This window comes from Dipteris shenzhenensis, chromosome 13, assembly GCF_047967505.1.
Source record: "Dipteris shenzhenensis isolate YYH24624 ecotype China chromosome 13, Dip_SZ_1.0, whole genome shotgun sequence".
In the NCBI taxonomy this organism is placed as follows: domain Eukaryota; kingdom Viridiplantae; phylum Streptophyta; class Polypodiopsida; order Gleicheniales; family Dipteridaceae; genus Dipteris; species Dipteris shenzhenensis.
This window is the reverse complement of record NC_141608.1, coordinates 31604199-31621930: the sequence shown is the minus strand read 5'-3', so window position 1 is coordinate 31621930 and position 17732 is coordinate 31604199. Positions and strand designations below refer to the sequence as shown.

The 17732-nt window shown below is 44.1% G+C and overlaps 1 protein-coding gene across 3 annotated transcripts; it reads left to right on the top strand.

The window, feature by feature from the left end:
- The first annotated feature begins 11909 nt into the window (after positions 1-11909).
- Positions 11910-17460, top strand: LOC147895290 (RNA methyltransferase family protein). Of its 3 annotated transcripts, none has more exons than XM_087384318.1 (3): positions 11910-12765; positions 16409-16633; positions 17076-17460. In XM_087384318.1, exons 1-3 carry the CDS (start codon positions 11947-11949, stop codon positions 17205-17207), a joined length of 1176 nt encoding a protein of 391 aa, XP_087240444.1. In that variant the 5' UTR covers positions 11910-11946; the 3' UTR covers positions 17208-17460. The 3 variants fall into 3 exon arrangements, with proteins under 3 accessions (XP_087240444.1, XP_087240443.1, XP_087240442.1); XM_087384317.1 differs by having other exon boundaries at positions 16394-16633; XM_087384316.1 differs by having other exon boundaries at positions 16388-16633.
- The last annotated feature ends 272 nt before the right edge of the window (positions 17461-17732 follow it).

Below are 17732 nucleotides of genomic sequence, written 5' to 3'. Positions count from 1 at the left end.
AGAGAGGTAGAGAGATGGTGGAGTGGAGGGTGATGGTGGTTTTTAGAGAGAGGTAGAGAGATGGTGGGCATGTGAGAGGGGGGTGGAGGTGGAGGGGGGAAAAGATGGGGGGGTGGTGGGGAGAGGAAAAGGGGGAGTGGTGTTGGAGGTGGAGGGGGGAAGGAGAGATGGGGTGTAGAGAGAGGTAGAGAGATGGTGGAGTGGAGGGTGATGGAGATGGGGGGTGGAGAGAGGTAGAGAGATGGTGGAGTGGAGGGTGATGGAGATGGGGGTTGGAGGAGATGGGAGGTGGAGGTGGAGGGGGAAAAGGAGAGATGGGATGTAGAAAGAGGTAGAGAGATGGTGGAGGGGAAAAGGATGGTTACCTTGAGTGGGGGAGATGGGGGATGGATGGAAAAAGTGGAGGTGGTGGGGAGGAAGATGATGGGAGGTGGAGATGGAGATGGAAGAGGGGGTGACGGAAAAAGTGGTGGTGGAGGGGGGGTTGACAGAAAAAGTGGTGGTGGAAATGGTGGATAGAGGACGAAAAATAGATATAGACGAAAAATATGGAGGCTTAACGGAATTTGGAGAAGGGAGGGGCTAGCAAAAGTGTGGGGAAAGAAATGAGGTGGGCTGGTGTTGCTTTTATAGGATGTGGGGGATTAAGGGTTAATTTTGGGTGTTTAGTGTATTAATGTGATTTTGTAAGTCAACATTATCCTTTTGCATTATTTGGAAGCATTTTTTCACTACTTTGCCTTGAGGGATGTATCTTGAATAGTTTTTCGAAGGGGGCTCTTTTTCACACATGCAAGCACATGCTCCACTTTCGCTTCAGGCGCTAACCTCCCTGACAATGGTGCCAAATGTTGTCTCTTTTTCCCATGTGCAAGTTTTGAGGGTGTTGGTCACCTATAGTCGTGTCGTTGCTTGTTGTAGCATAGGTCCTCGGGTCGTGTTCCGATGATAGGTGTAGGCTAAAGCATGGAAAGCAAATATCATGCACGCATGGATGAGAAAGAGGGTTTGATCATAATGATTGATGGAGGCTCTCACCTCCACAGGAGTTCAAGGGTTTAGAAGGGGATTTTAGGGTCCGAAAGGGGGACAGGGTTGAGAGAGCTAACTATGAGTTACAGGGTTCAGAGGTGATTGCAGGGTTTAGGAGGAGTCCAAGGTTGAGGAGTGGAGAGCTAGTCTCCTTAGCGGATTCGAGGGGTAAGGGTTGAGGAGGAGGGACAAGGAAGGAGGAGGAAGAGAGAGGAGAGTCGAGAGGAGGGAGGGAGGAGTAGGAGGAGAAGGAGGAAGGAAGAGGAGGAGGAGGTAGGAGGAGAAGGAGAAGGGAGGAGGAGGAGGAGGGAGGAACGAGGAGGGAGGGAGGAGGAGGGAGGAAGGAGGAGGGAGGAGGAGGAGGGAGGAAGGAGGAGGGAGGAGGAGGAAGGAGGAGGAGGAGGCAGTACAAGGGTAGAGAGTGCAAGGGTAAGGGCATGCTAGAACACGATAGTGTAAGAGAGCATGGATGCAATGGAGATCAATCACATGAACACAATAGTGAACTTGAACACTGAACCCCAAAGAGTGGGAGCTTCATTCCATTGAGAGATATTTATACATGTTGGTCTCTACACAATCCGTAGAGGTACCTCCGTGGTGGGACCTCTTTTGTAGGAGACCTTTTGGACAGGAGTCCCTCCACTTTTATGGTGGACCTTTTGGGTCTCTACACAAAGTGGGGGGACCTTTTGGGTCTCTACACAAGGTGGGGGGATCTTTTGGGTCTCTACACAAAGTGGAGGGACCTAAGAAAGTGTAGGCTTTTAGTATTTCTCTCTCTAGATTTAGTCTTTCTCTCTCTAGATCCTGATTCTGCAAGTATGATTGGATCTTTTCTAGAGAGGATTTTGGCTATCCTTATCCTTTTAGGCTTATCATACCATCTTTCAGGATCAAGATATTACAAGCGGAGTTTTGCCGCTACTCTACACACACAATGCTCTCATAGTTGTTGTCGTAAACTGCACTTCTAGCCTTGTTGCCATAGGTAACATGCATGCCCACTCACTTTGTGACATGTGGAAGCCATTACGATGCACACCCCTACCTACCTACCCATGGGTACTTGGTGTGTAAGCAGATTAATAGCATGTTCCTGCGCCATGGAAATGCCTACAAATGCCACCTCCAACATAGTTTCCATGTAATTCTCCAAAAATGGAGGTGCAAAATCCTGATGTTGGAGTGCTGCATTGGGGATGAAAATCAACTCTTGTTGGACGAGCATTTTGGGGCTACTTGATTTATTTTTCCCCATTTTGGAAGGTTTTTTTAGAGGTTGGAGTAGTTCTTGCTCACTATGTCATTTCAAAACAGCATTGGGCGGAAAGCTAGCACAACCAAGGTGGGAAGATATGCCCTAATTTGCTCTATTTTGCTAGTGTACACTCAGTGGGCAATGTGCAAGAAGTGTGGGAAGTTTGTAAATACCCTCAGAGAAGGCTACTCGTTCCATTCACCTTAAAGATCTACTCGTTCCTATTCACTGATTGATTTGTTGCTCAGCACCATCTACTCAGCATGTCTGGCTCTGCCATCAGCTTCCTAAGTCTTGGTGGTGCAGGGGGGCATCAGGACGAGCGCTCGGGGGAATTGGAGTCGATACTACACCAATGCGCAGCAACTCCCCAATGCTAGCGGTCACTCACATCGCACCACAGGTTCGTGGAAAGAGTCTCTACGTGTGTAAAAACCCTCAAAGAAGGCTAGTTAAGTGCATAACATGTCCACGGAGTGCCCTTAAATTCAAATGCAAATGTTATGGATCAGTGTGCTCAAAAAAAGTTTTGTGTAATCAGTGAAATTAAGGACAATCTCCAAGTCATGCCAGTTTTTTAGTCTCAAAACATACACATTTGCCAATTTTTACACTAAAATATTCAAAATCTCACCCGGTATTCTAAAGGCACAGCCAAATTTTAATCAGTTTATTTCAAATTTAGCCAGTGCAAAATACACTAAAGGGTGGGTTTGTTTTCAAATTTAGCCAATGCAAAATACAGTACAAAAGTGAGCCTTGCATACAAAACCAGAAGAAATATTTCTATGATCTCCTTCACTCCCATTTGTCCATGTCTTCACCTATTCTCAGGTAATCAATAACATTAGACATCACGATTGAATGCATCACAGACCAATCAATTCTAATGTTATTGTTAATAATCAACTAAAGGGCGGTTTTTTTCTAGCACTACTCCTTCTCGGGCTAAGGGATGCAAAATTGCATGACCATCTATTCACCCTGAACCCCATGTCATTCAAGTTGTGCAACAAGACCGTTGTACTCATGGATGATAATATGAAGGATAAGGATCAACTTGTAAAGTCCCGTGTCACTCCATCAGAAGTGTTATTAGTATGGATGATGGAGGGGATGTAGTTACTTAGGCTGTGGGAGAAGAAAGAAGATTCATCTTGTTCAAATTCAAATGCTATGAAATTCGAATGATGAAAAGCTTGGCCAGTTTGGGAGGAGCAATCACGAGACTCATAGCTCCTCCCATCATCGCTTTGAAGTCATCCCACCTTTGGATTTTCCCAAAATCCTGGTTGCCAAAGCCCACATCTTATTGCTCTCATCCTCATGCTCATCATCGTGTCCCCTTCCCACAGTTTTGCCTCACACCCCTCTTTGAACAGCCTACAACTCAGTCTTTTTCCTTACCCGACTTGGTCACTTGGAGGAGTTGGGCTTAGAATCTGGCTTTGTGCATAGGATTGATTTATCATGATGCAGACGATGGCCCTAATTCTGATGATTTGTTGTGAGAGTTGGAATGGATGTTAGATGATGCGATTTGTGATTGGGATTCGCTCAAGAATCACGTGTCTTCTTTCTTGAATGCGACCCAAACAAGCAAATTGAGGGACAACAAAAACGATGTGGAATCGGATTCAACCACCTCTACAGATTCGCAAATCTTAGAGAGCTCCAATCCTAGTGTTTCTTTCCTAACAGCTAGTCTAGAAGAGCTATTTGCATTGTGGGGACAAAGAGGGTGAAGCAAAGAAGGTTGTTCCAATACATGGTAGGATGTGCCCATTGGCGAGATTTTGTGTTGTGCATGCAAGAGGGAGTATTGATTACAAGGCATAAGACAGAGCAAATGATAGACATAGCGGAGGAGGCAATCAAGGCACATCCCAGCCTTGGGAAGGGCCTTTTGGCTGATTTAGGCACTAGAAGTGGAGCGCTGCAACAATTGGCCTAGGTTGTCTTGTAGACTCTCAAGGCTCGATTATTGTTGTTGTTGATGATAGCAACGAGGTTGTCTCCATTTCTTGTCATAATATCCAAAGATATGTCCTTCAGGTGTGGTCACCTATACTTCCAGCTTTTAGAGAGGACGGTCCTCTTTTCCTTTCTGACATGTTTTTGGGGAATAGGATGGGTACTATAGCATGTCTTCATACTTTGTTTGAAGCATGTTAACTACAAATAGATGGGAATCTAGCTATTAGTTGCAAACTCTATAAGAATTATTCGTGAAGTGTCAAAAGTCTTGAGAGGTAATAACTTATAAGCTCCAACATGTGACCTTCTAGCTTATGTATAATGCAAAAAGTGAAGTCCTACAACTACAACATCCAATGCTCTATTATGCCTTAGATGACTATTCTATTTATTAAATAGAGGGGCTTGGTGAAATAGAAATATGTTACCAAGAAAACAGTACCTAAACTTCTAGACAATGTGGAGCATGCCAAGGGCTTCACACTCAATGCTAATATAATTGCACTCGGGGGGTGTCATCATATGGCTCACATAGTATACTATGTAATCCAGTCAGCCATTGAGTTGCACCAGGATGATCCCTATGGCATAGCTTGAGGCATTAACATGCACATGGAAAATCACATCCCATGGCCGCTCAACCTTTTAGAGCTTGGAATGACTTAGACATATCGTTATTCCACTAGTCTTGACCCCTAGCAACCACACAATAAAGACTCAAAATAAACATGGATAAGGTGGTTGGTGAATAGCATGCAAGACTTGGGAAGGCAAGAACCGTTAAGCATAGAGCAAGAATTTCAAGAAGAAATTGTAAGCAACAACACCAAATCATGGGAAAAGGAGACAATACAAAAATAGAGCCTATATAAGGGGAAATGATGATGTGGTATGTCCTAGATCTAGAGAGAGCAACAAAGCCTAAAGGAGTCATCAAGCCTTGGTTGTATTCTGTGCTAAGAAGGAAGTAGAAGGAGATAGTGCAAATGAAGAATTGCCATGATAATGACTTCATATTGAAGTCCATAGTGTCACAATACAATGAAACAAGTAAAGGGCTAAATGACTGTGTAGGCAACAATTGATGGCCTCTACCCAATTTGGTTGCAATTATGTACTTGTTTTGTGTGTAGATCATTTGAAAGGTACACGAAGTTCAAGACCAATATTTGGAAGGCTTCCCATGGTGAGATAAGTTGTGGAGGCATGTGGTGTTGAGTCCAATAGCCTCCCTATTCTTCGAAATACATTTGTTTTCTACTTGTTAATGACATCTTTGAATAGAGTGGTCCACCATAACCCTGCTTGAAGGAAATTTCTTGCTATCAATTTGCCATGCTAAAGTGACCTCATTTGAGTCCTTTGGTGTGCCTTTGTCAATACTATATCTCAATCATGTGGAAGCAGCCATCTCTATAGATCCCATCTATGCCTTGCTTGTAGAGTTTCCTTCCTATTAGAATGTACTACTAGGCCTTCAAAGTGAGTTGCCCCTCTATTAGGATGTACTGTTGGGTGTTTAAAGTGAGTGTTCTCTATAAATGTTTTTTGGGAAGGTCACCTCGGACAAGTATTGTAGCATGTCAGTGCACCCAGGTCTCGAGGATGTCAACCCAATCAGATGGACATCTAGCAGTTTGGTGCAAAATCTGCAAGCATTCTTCCACAAGTATTCGAAGCCTTGAGAGTCAATCCATTCCAAGATATGATTCTCCTAGCGTATGTATGATGCATAGATCGGACTCCTACTATAAAAACATCCAACGCACCAGTTTTGCCTTAGATGGCTATTTTCTTTATGAAATAGAGTGGGGCTTGGTGAGGTAGAAATGGGTTACCAAGAAATAGTGCTTAAACTTCTAGACAATGTAGACCATACCGAGGGCTTCACACTCAGTGGTAATATAATTGCACTTTGGGGGTGCCATGATGTGGCTCACACATTAGACTATGTAATCTAGTCAACCATCGACTTGTGCTAGGATAATCCTTATGGCATAGCTTGAGGCATCAACATGCACATGGAGAATCACATCCCACCGCCATCGATGGAAGATTTGTGTGGTTACCACTCGGCCTTTTAGAGCTTGGAATGCCTTACAAAAATCCCTGGGGCGCCAACTCAATATGTAATAAGTTACTACCGGTTTTGCCTTAGATGGCTGTTTTCTTTATGAAATAGAGTGGGGCTTGGTGAGGTAGAAATGGGTTACCAAGAAATAGTGCTTAAAATTCTAGACAATGTAGACCATACCGAGGGCTTCACACTCAGTGGTAATATAATTGCACTTGGGGGGTGTCATGATGTGGCTCACACATTAGACTATGTAATCTAGTCAATTATCGAGTTGTGCTAGGATAATCCCTATGGCATAGCTTGAGGCATCAACATGCACATGGAGAATCACATCCCACCACCACCGATGGAAGATTTGTGTGGTTACCACTCGGCCTTTTAGAGCTTGGAATGCCTTACAAAAAGCCCTAGGGCGCCAACTCAATATGTAATAAGTTACTACCCTCTGTCCAAAATCATGGGTATGGGGGGACAAGGTCCATATATAATATGCATGGATTTTCTTAAAAATTTTCAAATATGCAAGGGAAAAATATGAAAATTTCATGTCCCCCCACCCACAAAATATAAGGTATATACCTTGAAAAATATGCAAGATTTTAAGATTTGTACATATTTTTCATAATATGTGAGGCCCAAGGGCGGGGGTCTTTTGGAATGGGGGGGTAAAACAAAAAATACACTAAAATATGAAAACCCATCTCCTTTCAAATTAATGTAACTTCCTACCCATCATGGGTTTAAAACATTAAGTGCCTACCCATGGGCACACCCTTTACACATTGCCCATGGGCCACCCAATAGTAAATTTTTCACATGTCTAGGACCTTGAACACACAGGTGACTGGCAGATTTGTAAGGCTTCCCATCTTTGGGTAGCCAACCTTGGTTGCCCACAAAAGGGCTTTCCAAGGGCAAGACATGGAGTCCACATAGGACTGGAAGGTTTGGTTATGGGCAGTGTGTGTGTAATGAGATGTGAACCCATTTCCTTCCCCTTTTTGAAAAACTTGGTTCAATGGGTCATCCAATGATGGGCACCACTCATTATCTAAACAACCTAATGGAAATAATAACTTGGTGTGGGCTAGACCCAGATAGAGAGACGGAGCCTAAATGAGTCATCAAGCCTTGGTTGTATTCTGCATGCAAATGAAGAATTGTCATGACAATAGCTTCATATTGAAGTACATCGTATGGCAATACAATGAAACAAGTGAGTGCTTGAAGGAGTGGGTAATCAAAAAGCATAATGAACCCATCATTCCATGTTGTCTTCCAACACCATTCAAGCAACAATAAAGGCAAGGGACTATAGTGGTAAGATGAGAGTTATTGCAGATGGAACCCAAGATTACACATCCTTTGAGCATAATCAACTCTTCTCAAAGGCATTTAGAAAAACAGCATTTCACATGCTAAGAAACTCACAAGTTTCTTAGCTAAGCATCAAGAGTTGAGATATTTTCCTTTATACATTAAACAAGAACTTAAAACCACAAGTCAAGAGCAATGAAAGCAAGAAAGCAACACACAATCAAGTAAGATCAAACCAAGATCACACAAGGGCACCATGAGGACAAGACAACTCAAAGAGGAAATAAGAGAGAGAGTGAGCGTGAGAGAGAGAGAGAGAGAGAGAGAGAGAGAGAGAGAGAGAGAGAGAGAGAGAGAGAGAGAGAGAGAGAGAGAGAGAGCAAATCCACCTTAGGCCAATATGATTATAGCCTTATTCCTCATTGAGAAAGAATTATATGCATCATAGACTTTTAAGAGAAAAATACCTAATTCAAAGCTAACTCCTAGAACTATCCTAGTGCTCCTAGCTAATCATGGGCATAACTTAGAGCCAAAAAATAATGAGGAAATCTATATAACTTTTCTAGGGTTCATTGGGAATTATGCTAAAAATCTACAAAGTATGCTAATTCTGTTAATAATTAGCATAATTAATTATTTTGTAGGAGCCCCCAAACTTTTCTTCTAGACTTGTAGGAGGCCCAAACCATGTCCGTCTTTTGGAAAAATTGGAGCCTCCATCTCTTGCAGAAAGTATGCTAGCAAAATTAGCCCAGGTTGTTAATGGATTGCTCCACCTCTGGAACTTGGTAGTGGTTAGAGAGGGTGCCTAGTGGAACTCAATCAATAGTGCTTTGTTTTCCCTTGCAAGGACACCCTATAAGCCCTACTTCAGGAAGATGTAGCCCCAGACGATGCAAGAACTAGTGAATTTAGGGTAACTTGGTCATTTTTGGGGCTCAAAGGGAGTCAATGTGTTATAGGATTTGCCCAACTATGGAGATGGCCACAGCAATTGAAGTTCCCCATCAACCCAAATGGCCATTAGGGAAGGGGACTATATGCGTGGATGCTATGCAACATTTTCTATTTTCACATAGGCTATATCTATCGGCAGGACAAGTGGCATGTGCATGGCAACCATGCATTGTCTACGCATTGAACAGTTGCTTGCCTTTAGCACTCTCCCTCCAAATTAATGCCTTTGCACTAAAAGGAGAGTTAAGTACCATGTCTCACACCACCTACACACACAAAAGAGGACCCAAGGTTAGAGCGTCATTGCAAACCTTCCTAGATCAAGGAAGCCCACCCGACTACCTACTCTCCCATGTGGACACACCAAGGTGAGAGCCTACATGTAACTCTACACAATCGCCTGAATGCCCTGTGCTCTCTTTGGCTAATGTTTTCTTTGTTGCAATTTCAATAAAAATTTGGCATACATGCTGCATCTTTCGAGTTTTTCTGCCTTTGTACTACATTGGTTGTGGAATTGGAGGTTCATGATGGGAAATATCCATTTTGAGAGGTTGGCTAATCATGGAAGCAGAGGTTCATGATGGGGAAAACCCATTTTAAGGATGCATATACTTGGAAATTCACTTAGCCAAGGACATTCGTGCATGTACCTAGGGCTTCAAGTAGAGGCACCTGTAGTGCACATAAGCTTGAATGCTTTGCCTATGCATAAGCCAGGTTCCCTTGCCTATGCATAAGCTTGGATGATGTGACGACATGTCCAAACACCGATTTTGGCAAAAATAAAAAGGATTCTACTAAGGCTTACACTTTTAGGAGCAAACAGTAGACACTTACATTCGATTACAAATGAAAGCATGGTGTAGGAGAAAATAGAGCACACTTGTATTTATGCAACAGCACACCAAAAGACCATTAAATGGCCAAATAAAAAGAGAGAAATGTCCTTGTCTTGTACACACATATCCAAGCTGCAATTAAAGGCATTGCACTATCCAAGTGTTTGATCACACTAGCATTTATGGCTGTTTACAGACTATGTCCACCCATGCCTGCCTATGGTGCATCGAATGCATCTGGGAAGTGGGCAGGCAATGTTGGCCGTCTATGATCCTTGGGGGTACCGATGACTACGATTGCCCATGCCCGCCCATGGTGCATTAAATGCATATGGGTAGTGGGCTGGCGGAAAATCTTGCCCGTCCATGATGCTTGGGGGTTCCCATGGTTGGCTAAGGCTGTTTAAACTTTACACACCACCATCAAGGGTGCCCAAGTATAGCCCAACGTGTGGGCATCCAAAAAGAGTCTTGGGTAGCCTTAAATGGGTGTACCCCATTAGAGACTAGCTGCCCATCATGGGTCTTAAAAATTGAGTGCCCACCCATGGGCACTCCCTTTATATGCTGCCCAGTGGCCGTCCAACAATGGTTTTGTAATTTGCTGGACCTGGAAAGCACACACGATTGGCAAATTTAAAGGGTGCCCATCTTTGGGCAAGCAAGCTTGGGCTTTCTAAGGGTAGGACATGGAGTCCACGTAGGACTGGGAGGCTTGGTTATGGGTGGTGTGTGTGTAATGAGATACTCACTTATTGCGTGTCCCATCATTAAAAAATTCACCTCCTATTGGTTCAATGGCCCGCCCAACGATGGGCACCTCTCAACGTCTAAACAACCTAAGGGTGGTTACATAATGCCATATGCCCGCTCATGCAAGAAGGTTACACATACATAGGACAACCTAAATTGAATAGAGATCACATTTATGTCAAGTGGGCCAACGTAGGCTATGTGGTAAAGGTTGTGGGTTATGTATTGGTTGGGTTGGTTTCAAATCCTAGTGTTAGCATGAAATTATGTTTTGGACATGGGCACTGTATGGATGGGCAGTGGAGGCTGCCCATGAGATGGGCACCCCTTTTTTTGCGTGCCCACTCCGTAACATGTGGATTGTAGCACATGCCCCTACCTACCCACCCATGGGTACTTGGTGTGTAAGCGGCTTAAGAGCGCATTCTTGCACAATGGAATGCCTACAAATGCCACCACCAACATAGTTCCCACGTAATTCTCCAAAAATGGAGGTGCGAAATCCTAGCATTGGAGATGAGAATTAACTCTTGCTGGCCGAGCATTTCGAGGCTGCTTTATTTATTTTTTCCCATTTTTCAAGGTTTGTAGAGAGGTTGGAGTCTTGCTCACTCTGTCATTTCAAAATAGCATTGGACGGAAAGCTAGCATGACCAAGGTGGGACATATGCCCAGCTTTGCTCCATTTCGCCAATGCACGCTCAGTGGTGGGCGATGTGTGGGAAGTGTATAAACACCCTCAGAGAAGGCTACTCGTTTCATTCACCTACTCGTTCCTCTTCACTGATTTGTTGTTGTTGCTCAGCACCATTTGTTCAGCGTGTCTGGCTTTGCCATTGGCTTCCCGAGCCTTGCTGGTGGTGCAGGGGGGCATCTGGACGAGTGCCAAGGGCACTGGGGTGCACCATTGCACAACAGCACCACCATAGCCCAATGCCAGGGCCACTGGATCGCACCATGGCTGTGTGGAAAGAGCCTCCAAGTGTGTAAACACCTCATAGAAGGCTGGTTAAGCGCATAGCATGTCCACAGAGTGCCCTTAAATTTAAATGCAAATGCTATGGAGCAGTGCTAGAAAAGAAGTTTTTTCCTAGCAATCAAATTAAGGACAATGTCCAACTCATGCCGGTTTTTTAGTCTCAAAACATACACATTTGCTGGTTTTTACACTAAAATATGCAAAATCTCAGTCGGTGTTTTAAAGGCACAACCAAATCTTAGTTGGTTTTTTTCAAATTTAGCAGATGCAAAATACACTAAAGGGCGGTTATTTTTTCAAATTTAGCGGGCCAAATACATCACAAAAATGAGGCGTCTAGCCTTGCATGCAAAACTAAAAGAAATATTTCAATGAGCTCCTTCACTCCCATTTGTCTACGTCTTCACCTATACTCAGGCAATCAATAACATTAGACGCCACTATTGAATGCATCACACATCAATCGATTCTGATGTTATTGTTAATAATTAACTAAAGGGCGGTTTTTTTTTTCCTAGGAGTGCTCTTGCTCGGGCTGAGGGATGCAAAATCGCATGACCATCTATTCACTGAGAACTCGAGGTGATGGGAGTTGTGCAGCAACACTCGGGTGTGTAATGGTGGATGATAATATGAAGGATAAGGATCAAAGTTGTGGCTGCGAGAGAAGTGTTACTAGTATGGATGATGGAGGGGGATCTAGTTAGGTTCATAATCTTGTTCAAATTCAAATGATATGAAATTTTGAATGATGATGAATAGCTTGGCGAGTTTGGGAGGAGCAATCACGAGACTCATAGCTCACCCCATCGTCGCTTCGAAATCCTCCCACCTTTGGATTTCCCCAAAATCCTGTTTGCCAAAGCCCACATCTTTCTCCTCTCATCAATCCTGCCTCACACCCCTCTTCGAACAGCCTCCTGCTCACTCTTTTTCCTTGCCCGACTTGCTCGCTTGGAGGACTTGGGCTCACAACCTGGCTTTGTCCGTCGGATCGACTTATCACGACGCAGACGGTGGCCCTCTTTCCGATGACTTGCTGCAAGAGTTGGAATGGATGTTAGATGACGCGGTTTGTGATTGGGCTTCCCTCAAGCATCGCGTGCCCGCTTTCTCGACTGCGACCCAAACACGGAAATGGAGGGACATAACCAATGATATGGCCCCTGCAGATTCGCAATTCTTGGAGAGCTCCAATCCTAGCGTCGCTCGCCTGAGAGCTAGTCTGGAAGAGCTGTCTGCATTGTGGACACAGAGAGTGAAGCACAGAAGGCCGTTCCAGTACGTGGTAGGATGTGCCCATTGGCGAGATTTTGTGCTGTGTGTGCGAGAGGGAGTACTGATTCCAAGGCCTGAGACAGAGCAAATAATAGACATAGCAGAGGAGGCAATCAAGGTGCATCCCAGCCTTGGGAAGGGCCTTTGGGCTGATTTAGGGACCGGGAGTGGGGCTCTTGCAATTGGCCTAGGTCGTCTTTTGGACTCTCAAGGCTCGGTTGTTGCTGTTGATGATAGCGACGAGGCTGTCTCCATTTCTCGTCATAATATCCAAAGATACGCCCTTCAGGTGTGGCCACCTATACTCCCAGGATGCTCCTCTTTTCCTTTGTTTATTCACATAAGTGTTAGCCTCCCAAAACAATGGCAAGCCAACCTCTCTTCAGGAAAGAGAGCAGGCTTATGCTCCCAATGCTTATCTTTTTCTTTTCTTTTTGTTTTGAGAGAAGGGGAGAGTCCTAGTGCTCTCTTAATGCAATTTTTAGGTGCGGAAATACTGTTTTCTTGAATCTTGAGATTCAGAGACTCAGATGTACATTAGTGTTTATGCGAACACAAGATTTAAGGGACCAAGACGGGACCCCTCCCTCCCTTTATTCCACAAGGAGATACAAAAACCAAGGCAACTGTCAATACCTTCCAAACTTCAGACCAAACTGTGATGAGATCTTAACCACTGAAATGCAGACTATCTATTGCCAACTAGTCTATGTATATGTTTCCTTGGAGGGGAAACTGCAGAGGAATGAGGGCTTGCCCTTCTATTATAGGTCCTAGAGTGGGCTAGGGATGTAGGGGGGAGTTTTTGCAAGAATGTACGTTTGGTCTACAGTGTGTTGAGTCAGGCAAGTAGACTAGGTCTTGGAGGGCTATTCCTTCCAGATGTTGGAAGAAAATGGAAGATTCCCTTGAATGTTTTTGGATTGCATGGACATTTAGTCCATGATGTGACAAGTGGGTGCCATCTGCCATGAGTGGCCGTGTCACATGTACAGTGGATGGTGCATGTCTGTACATGTTGTCACATGTGCATTTTTTTCTTGCTGTTCGAGTTTGCTTGGTGTGGTCTTAGTTTGCTGTTTGCATTCTGCTGCATTTTTCAATGGTATCAGAGCAGCAAGTCGACTAGAAGTTGGGACCTAGAGAGTGTTTGGAGCAATCAACAGTTCAGATTTCTTTGCTGCTGTTTGGAGGTAGCTGTTTGCAGGTGCTTTGAGTTGAGGCGTGGACAGTTCCGAGATACCATATTGATCCTACGCACCCTTACTGCATCACACATGGATGAAACATGTGTCTTTCTTGATCCTGTGATGATTGTACACGTAACATAAGAGCACTAGCTGATGGAGTTTGCTGCTGGAAGGAGTGGACAGATCTGGTGCAGAGGAGTGAGGCCAGTTTGGGTAGAAGGGGATTTTTTGGAGAAGGTGTTGCAAGGCGTGGACAGGAAGGAACGGTTGAGAAGGTCTTGTTGCAGCACGCATTGGAGCAGCCTCTTCTCCCTTCTCACATTCTTTTCCAGCTGCCTTCTCTCTTATTTTTCTAGCCTCCTATCTCTTTCCCCCCCCTCCTTTCTTTTCACAAGAGCTAGTTCTCCGCCCCTCTGAGATGGCAACTTTACTCGACATGGCTGAGAAACAGGTCAAGATCCTCGTTCTAACCACCTTTCCCATTGATTGTCAGTAGGATAGCAACAAATATGGGATTTGGATGACACTTGGTCGTGACAAAACCCTTGTAGTTTCTTGAGAGCATGCCAAGCAAGAGCCTGGGCATTTGAGCTGAATTTGTTGTTTGACCAACTGTGGACGTTGATCTCTTATCACCTTAATCTTGGTGATGTGCTCTTGAACTAAATCCCCCTCATCCATAGGCAAGCTCTATTTCAAGATCAAGAATCCTTGCAGCATTGTTCACTTCATACATTTCCTTGAGGATGGTCCATGCTCCAAAGGAAGTGTCCACAAGCTGAATATAGGGGAGAACATAATTTGCAATGGTGCCAATGATGATGGCCAGGGCCTTAGCATCATGCGTCACCCAATCCTTCACTGCCATTGGTTTTGCTAGTGTCACAACCCAGTCACATTTGTTGTGGGCTGCGGCATTACCTTCACTCTAGTCGTAATCTCCCGAATTAACCTAACCAACATAACCACAAGTTGGCTTTGGACTTTCATCTTTCACAAAGGATAATTTGAACCATCAATCTTACACGTCTCTCCAAAGCTTGGAATTGGATATCGAATAGCCATGATCAGGATGTGAAAGGTCTACAAGGGAAAATTGTCCTTTGCTCCAAACACAGAAATCGCCTTCCTGAAACGGGGTTGCCTCGCTCTCCGGATGACACGGCCCCGCAGGATCTGACCCTATCACTAAACATGGTTACATGTCGTCGAGTAATCTTCTCATTTAGGGGCATTTCGAGGATAGATCAAGGGGACCATATTTTTGGTCAGGATTTTGCCCACTGATACTTCCATGAAGATTCTTCCATCATGAGGTATGAACGGATACCTAATTGTTCTGCGATGGAAAGTCTGTCATGTATTTCAACCCAACAATTTGAATTACAAGGGTATTCCGTTGAGGGATTTTCTGAATACTAAGTAATTCAGGACATTCAGAGGCTTCAGTTTGCTGAGTAGAGGTGACCAAAATGGCCGCCTATTTATAGGTAATGTATGGACCTGGAGTCTGCCAAAAATAGCCGACTTGTCAGTCCGAAAATCCAACCCAGTCTGTGCATCGGACCCCCGACTTCGTCTGCTGGAAAACTCGACATAGTCTGCTGTAAAACCCAACCTGTTTTGTTGGATCTTCTTCCACCCACTGCCTGGGCTGTAGATGGGCCCTGGCAGTGTACCATACCTGCTGTATTCCCTGCAGGCAGCAGACAGTCCACATGTCATTGTGGCTGTTCCAGATGCTTTTCAAACTGCAGCCAGTCCTCCAATCCTGATGCAAACCATGCAGTCTTTCTGTCCAGTTGCCCTGGCCCCTTGTCCTCCTTATGTGGGGGCTCACAGGTGGGTCAGTGACACTCCAACAACATCTGCATACCATCCCCTGTGTTGTAGACTACAAGGGTGTGGATAAAATGACTTCCAGGGAAAGCTTATGTGTGCCTCCCTTTGACTGACCACTACTAACAAGCATGGTCAAGATAGACGATGATCTGGAAGATGTTTGTGTGCAGAGGTGTCATTGCAAACTTGGCTAGCACTATGCTATGTGGATTCTATTGCTTACATCGAATGCTTTGATATGATGTTATTAATGCTGACTTGAGCGGCAGTATGTATGAAACAGAAAAGTATTGATTAAAGCACAACCGTTGAGAGCTGCAAACAGCCATATCATTTTTGTTTCTGCCCATGGCCAATCTTTGTACCATGTCCATGATCTTACCACAGTCTGCTAGACCTTGTGTAGGCTTACTGGTGATAGGATATGTAGCTTGTATTTCCCTTAGATTTGGTGTTCTACCAGCATCTGAAAAGGGAATAATTACATATTTTGTCTTCTCTTGGTATCCTCAAGATTATGAGAGCCGTTTCTCAGTATGCTAAGTGCCTGTCCTTTAAGGAGGAAATTTCTACGTACTCCTGTCTCCCTATGGATCAGTATATTGGAAAAAATTCTCCACTCTAAATCTCATCTTCTCTTTAGTGTTGAGCCATATCATGTCTTTGGGATACAAGTTCTAGTATAAAGAGCTTGTATCTATTTATCAATAATTCATGCAATCATCCTCTAATACTCCAACGGTTCAAATGTTGCCTTATAGTAAGTTTTTGTGCCTGATTTCCTATCAATAAGATTCTCTCTCTCTATATATATGTGTGTGTGTGTGAGAGAGAGAGAGAGAGAGAGAGAGAGAGCACTCATGAAGTTGACAATTCCAGAATAAGGTGGAAGTTCTTCAGGGGTCTTGGTTCTCAGTGCTAGAAGATAAGAAAGGAAAATTGGCTGGAGTAGTAAGCAATCCCCCATACATACCCTCGTACAATATAGCTTCCTTGCAAGCAGAGGTGGGAAAGTACGAGCCAAGGCATGCACTCGATGGAGGACAGCAAGGAGTGGATGACCTAGTTCAAATTTGCCAGGGAGCTGCATGGGCTCTTTGCAGAGATGGTTGTCTCATTCTTGAGGTTCTCTCTCTCTCTCTCTCTCTCTCACACACACACACACACACACACACACACACACACACACACCACACACTTTTTTTTTGGTGAGAATCTCTCTCTCTCTCTCACACACACACACACACGCGCGCGTGCGCGCACACACACACGCACGCACATGGACGCATGCATGCACGTGGAATATGGTTCGAAAGGATAAATTTGACTTTTGGGGAAGTTCAAGGATAGCCATCTACACTCTTCTTTCTTGTAAGGATCTTTTGCTGCTCCACCTGGGGTAGGGGCTTGTGTGTTTGCGCCCGTGCTTGCAAGCTTATAGTGTAAGTTTGAAAGAGATATTGTGACATCTTTCTCAAGAGCTTAGACGAGTGGTCCATTTTTCATATTTTTTTTTGCGAAGTATAGCTTCTGGAAAGTATTAATGCCAAGTATTGACTTAGTGCAGACAAATGGTGGAGAGCAGTCAGAATTTGTTGCAGAATTTTTACGGAACTCACCAGGATTCCCTTTTTATAATGTGCAAGTTGTGAAAGACTTTGCAGGAATTTCACGATTTGTAACTGCCAACCATTCTTGATCTGCCTCAGCAATTTTGCAACTGAATAGGTACCCCCCCTACCATCCACTAGTGAATAGCTCCAACACCAAATTTCAACTTTCCACATAGGGTTTTGAGGACAATAACACTGAGTGCTGGCCAAAACGAAGGATTTCTAGGACAGCTAAATAGGGACAAGACAAGGCAAACATTGAAGAGGCTATTCCAGCTTAAGTCTTTATTTAAATTTAAAAAGTCAAGTCTATATTGACATCCTGGTATTAATGAGGGTTGGAAGAAATTTGTGTAGTGTCTTCTTTGTCAATCTTGAGATTTGGAGAATTGCTCTCCCATTACCCCCCCCTTTCTCTCTCCCTCTCCCCTCTTGTGCTCTTATATATTTTTCTTTGTCTCTTCGCTACCTCTGTTTATATACTCTGAAGTCTATGTGAATATTTTTTAACGCAAATGATAATTATGAAGGCCTTTAAGCTAGGCATGCTGGACAGTATGCACATTTGGTCATTTAGTCTCATGACGCAATCTATTGTTGCACCTGTGAAG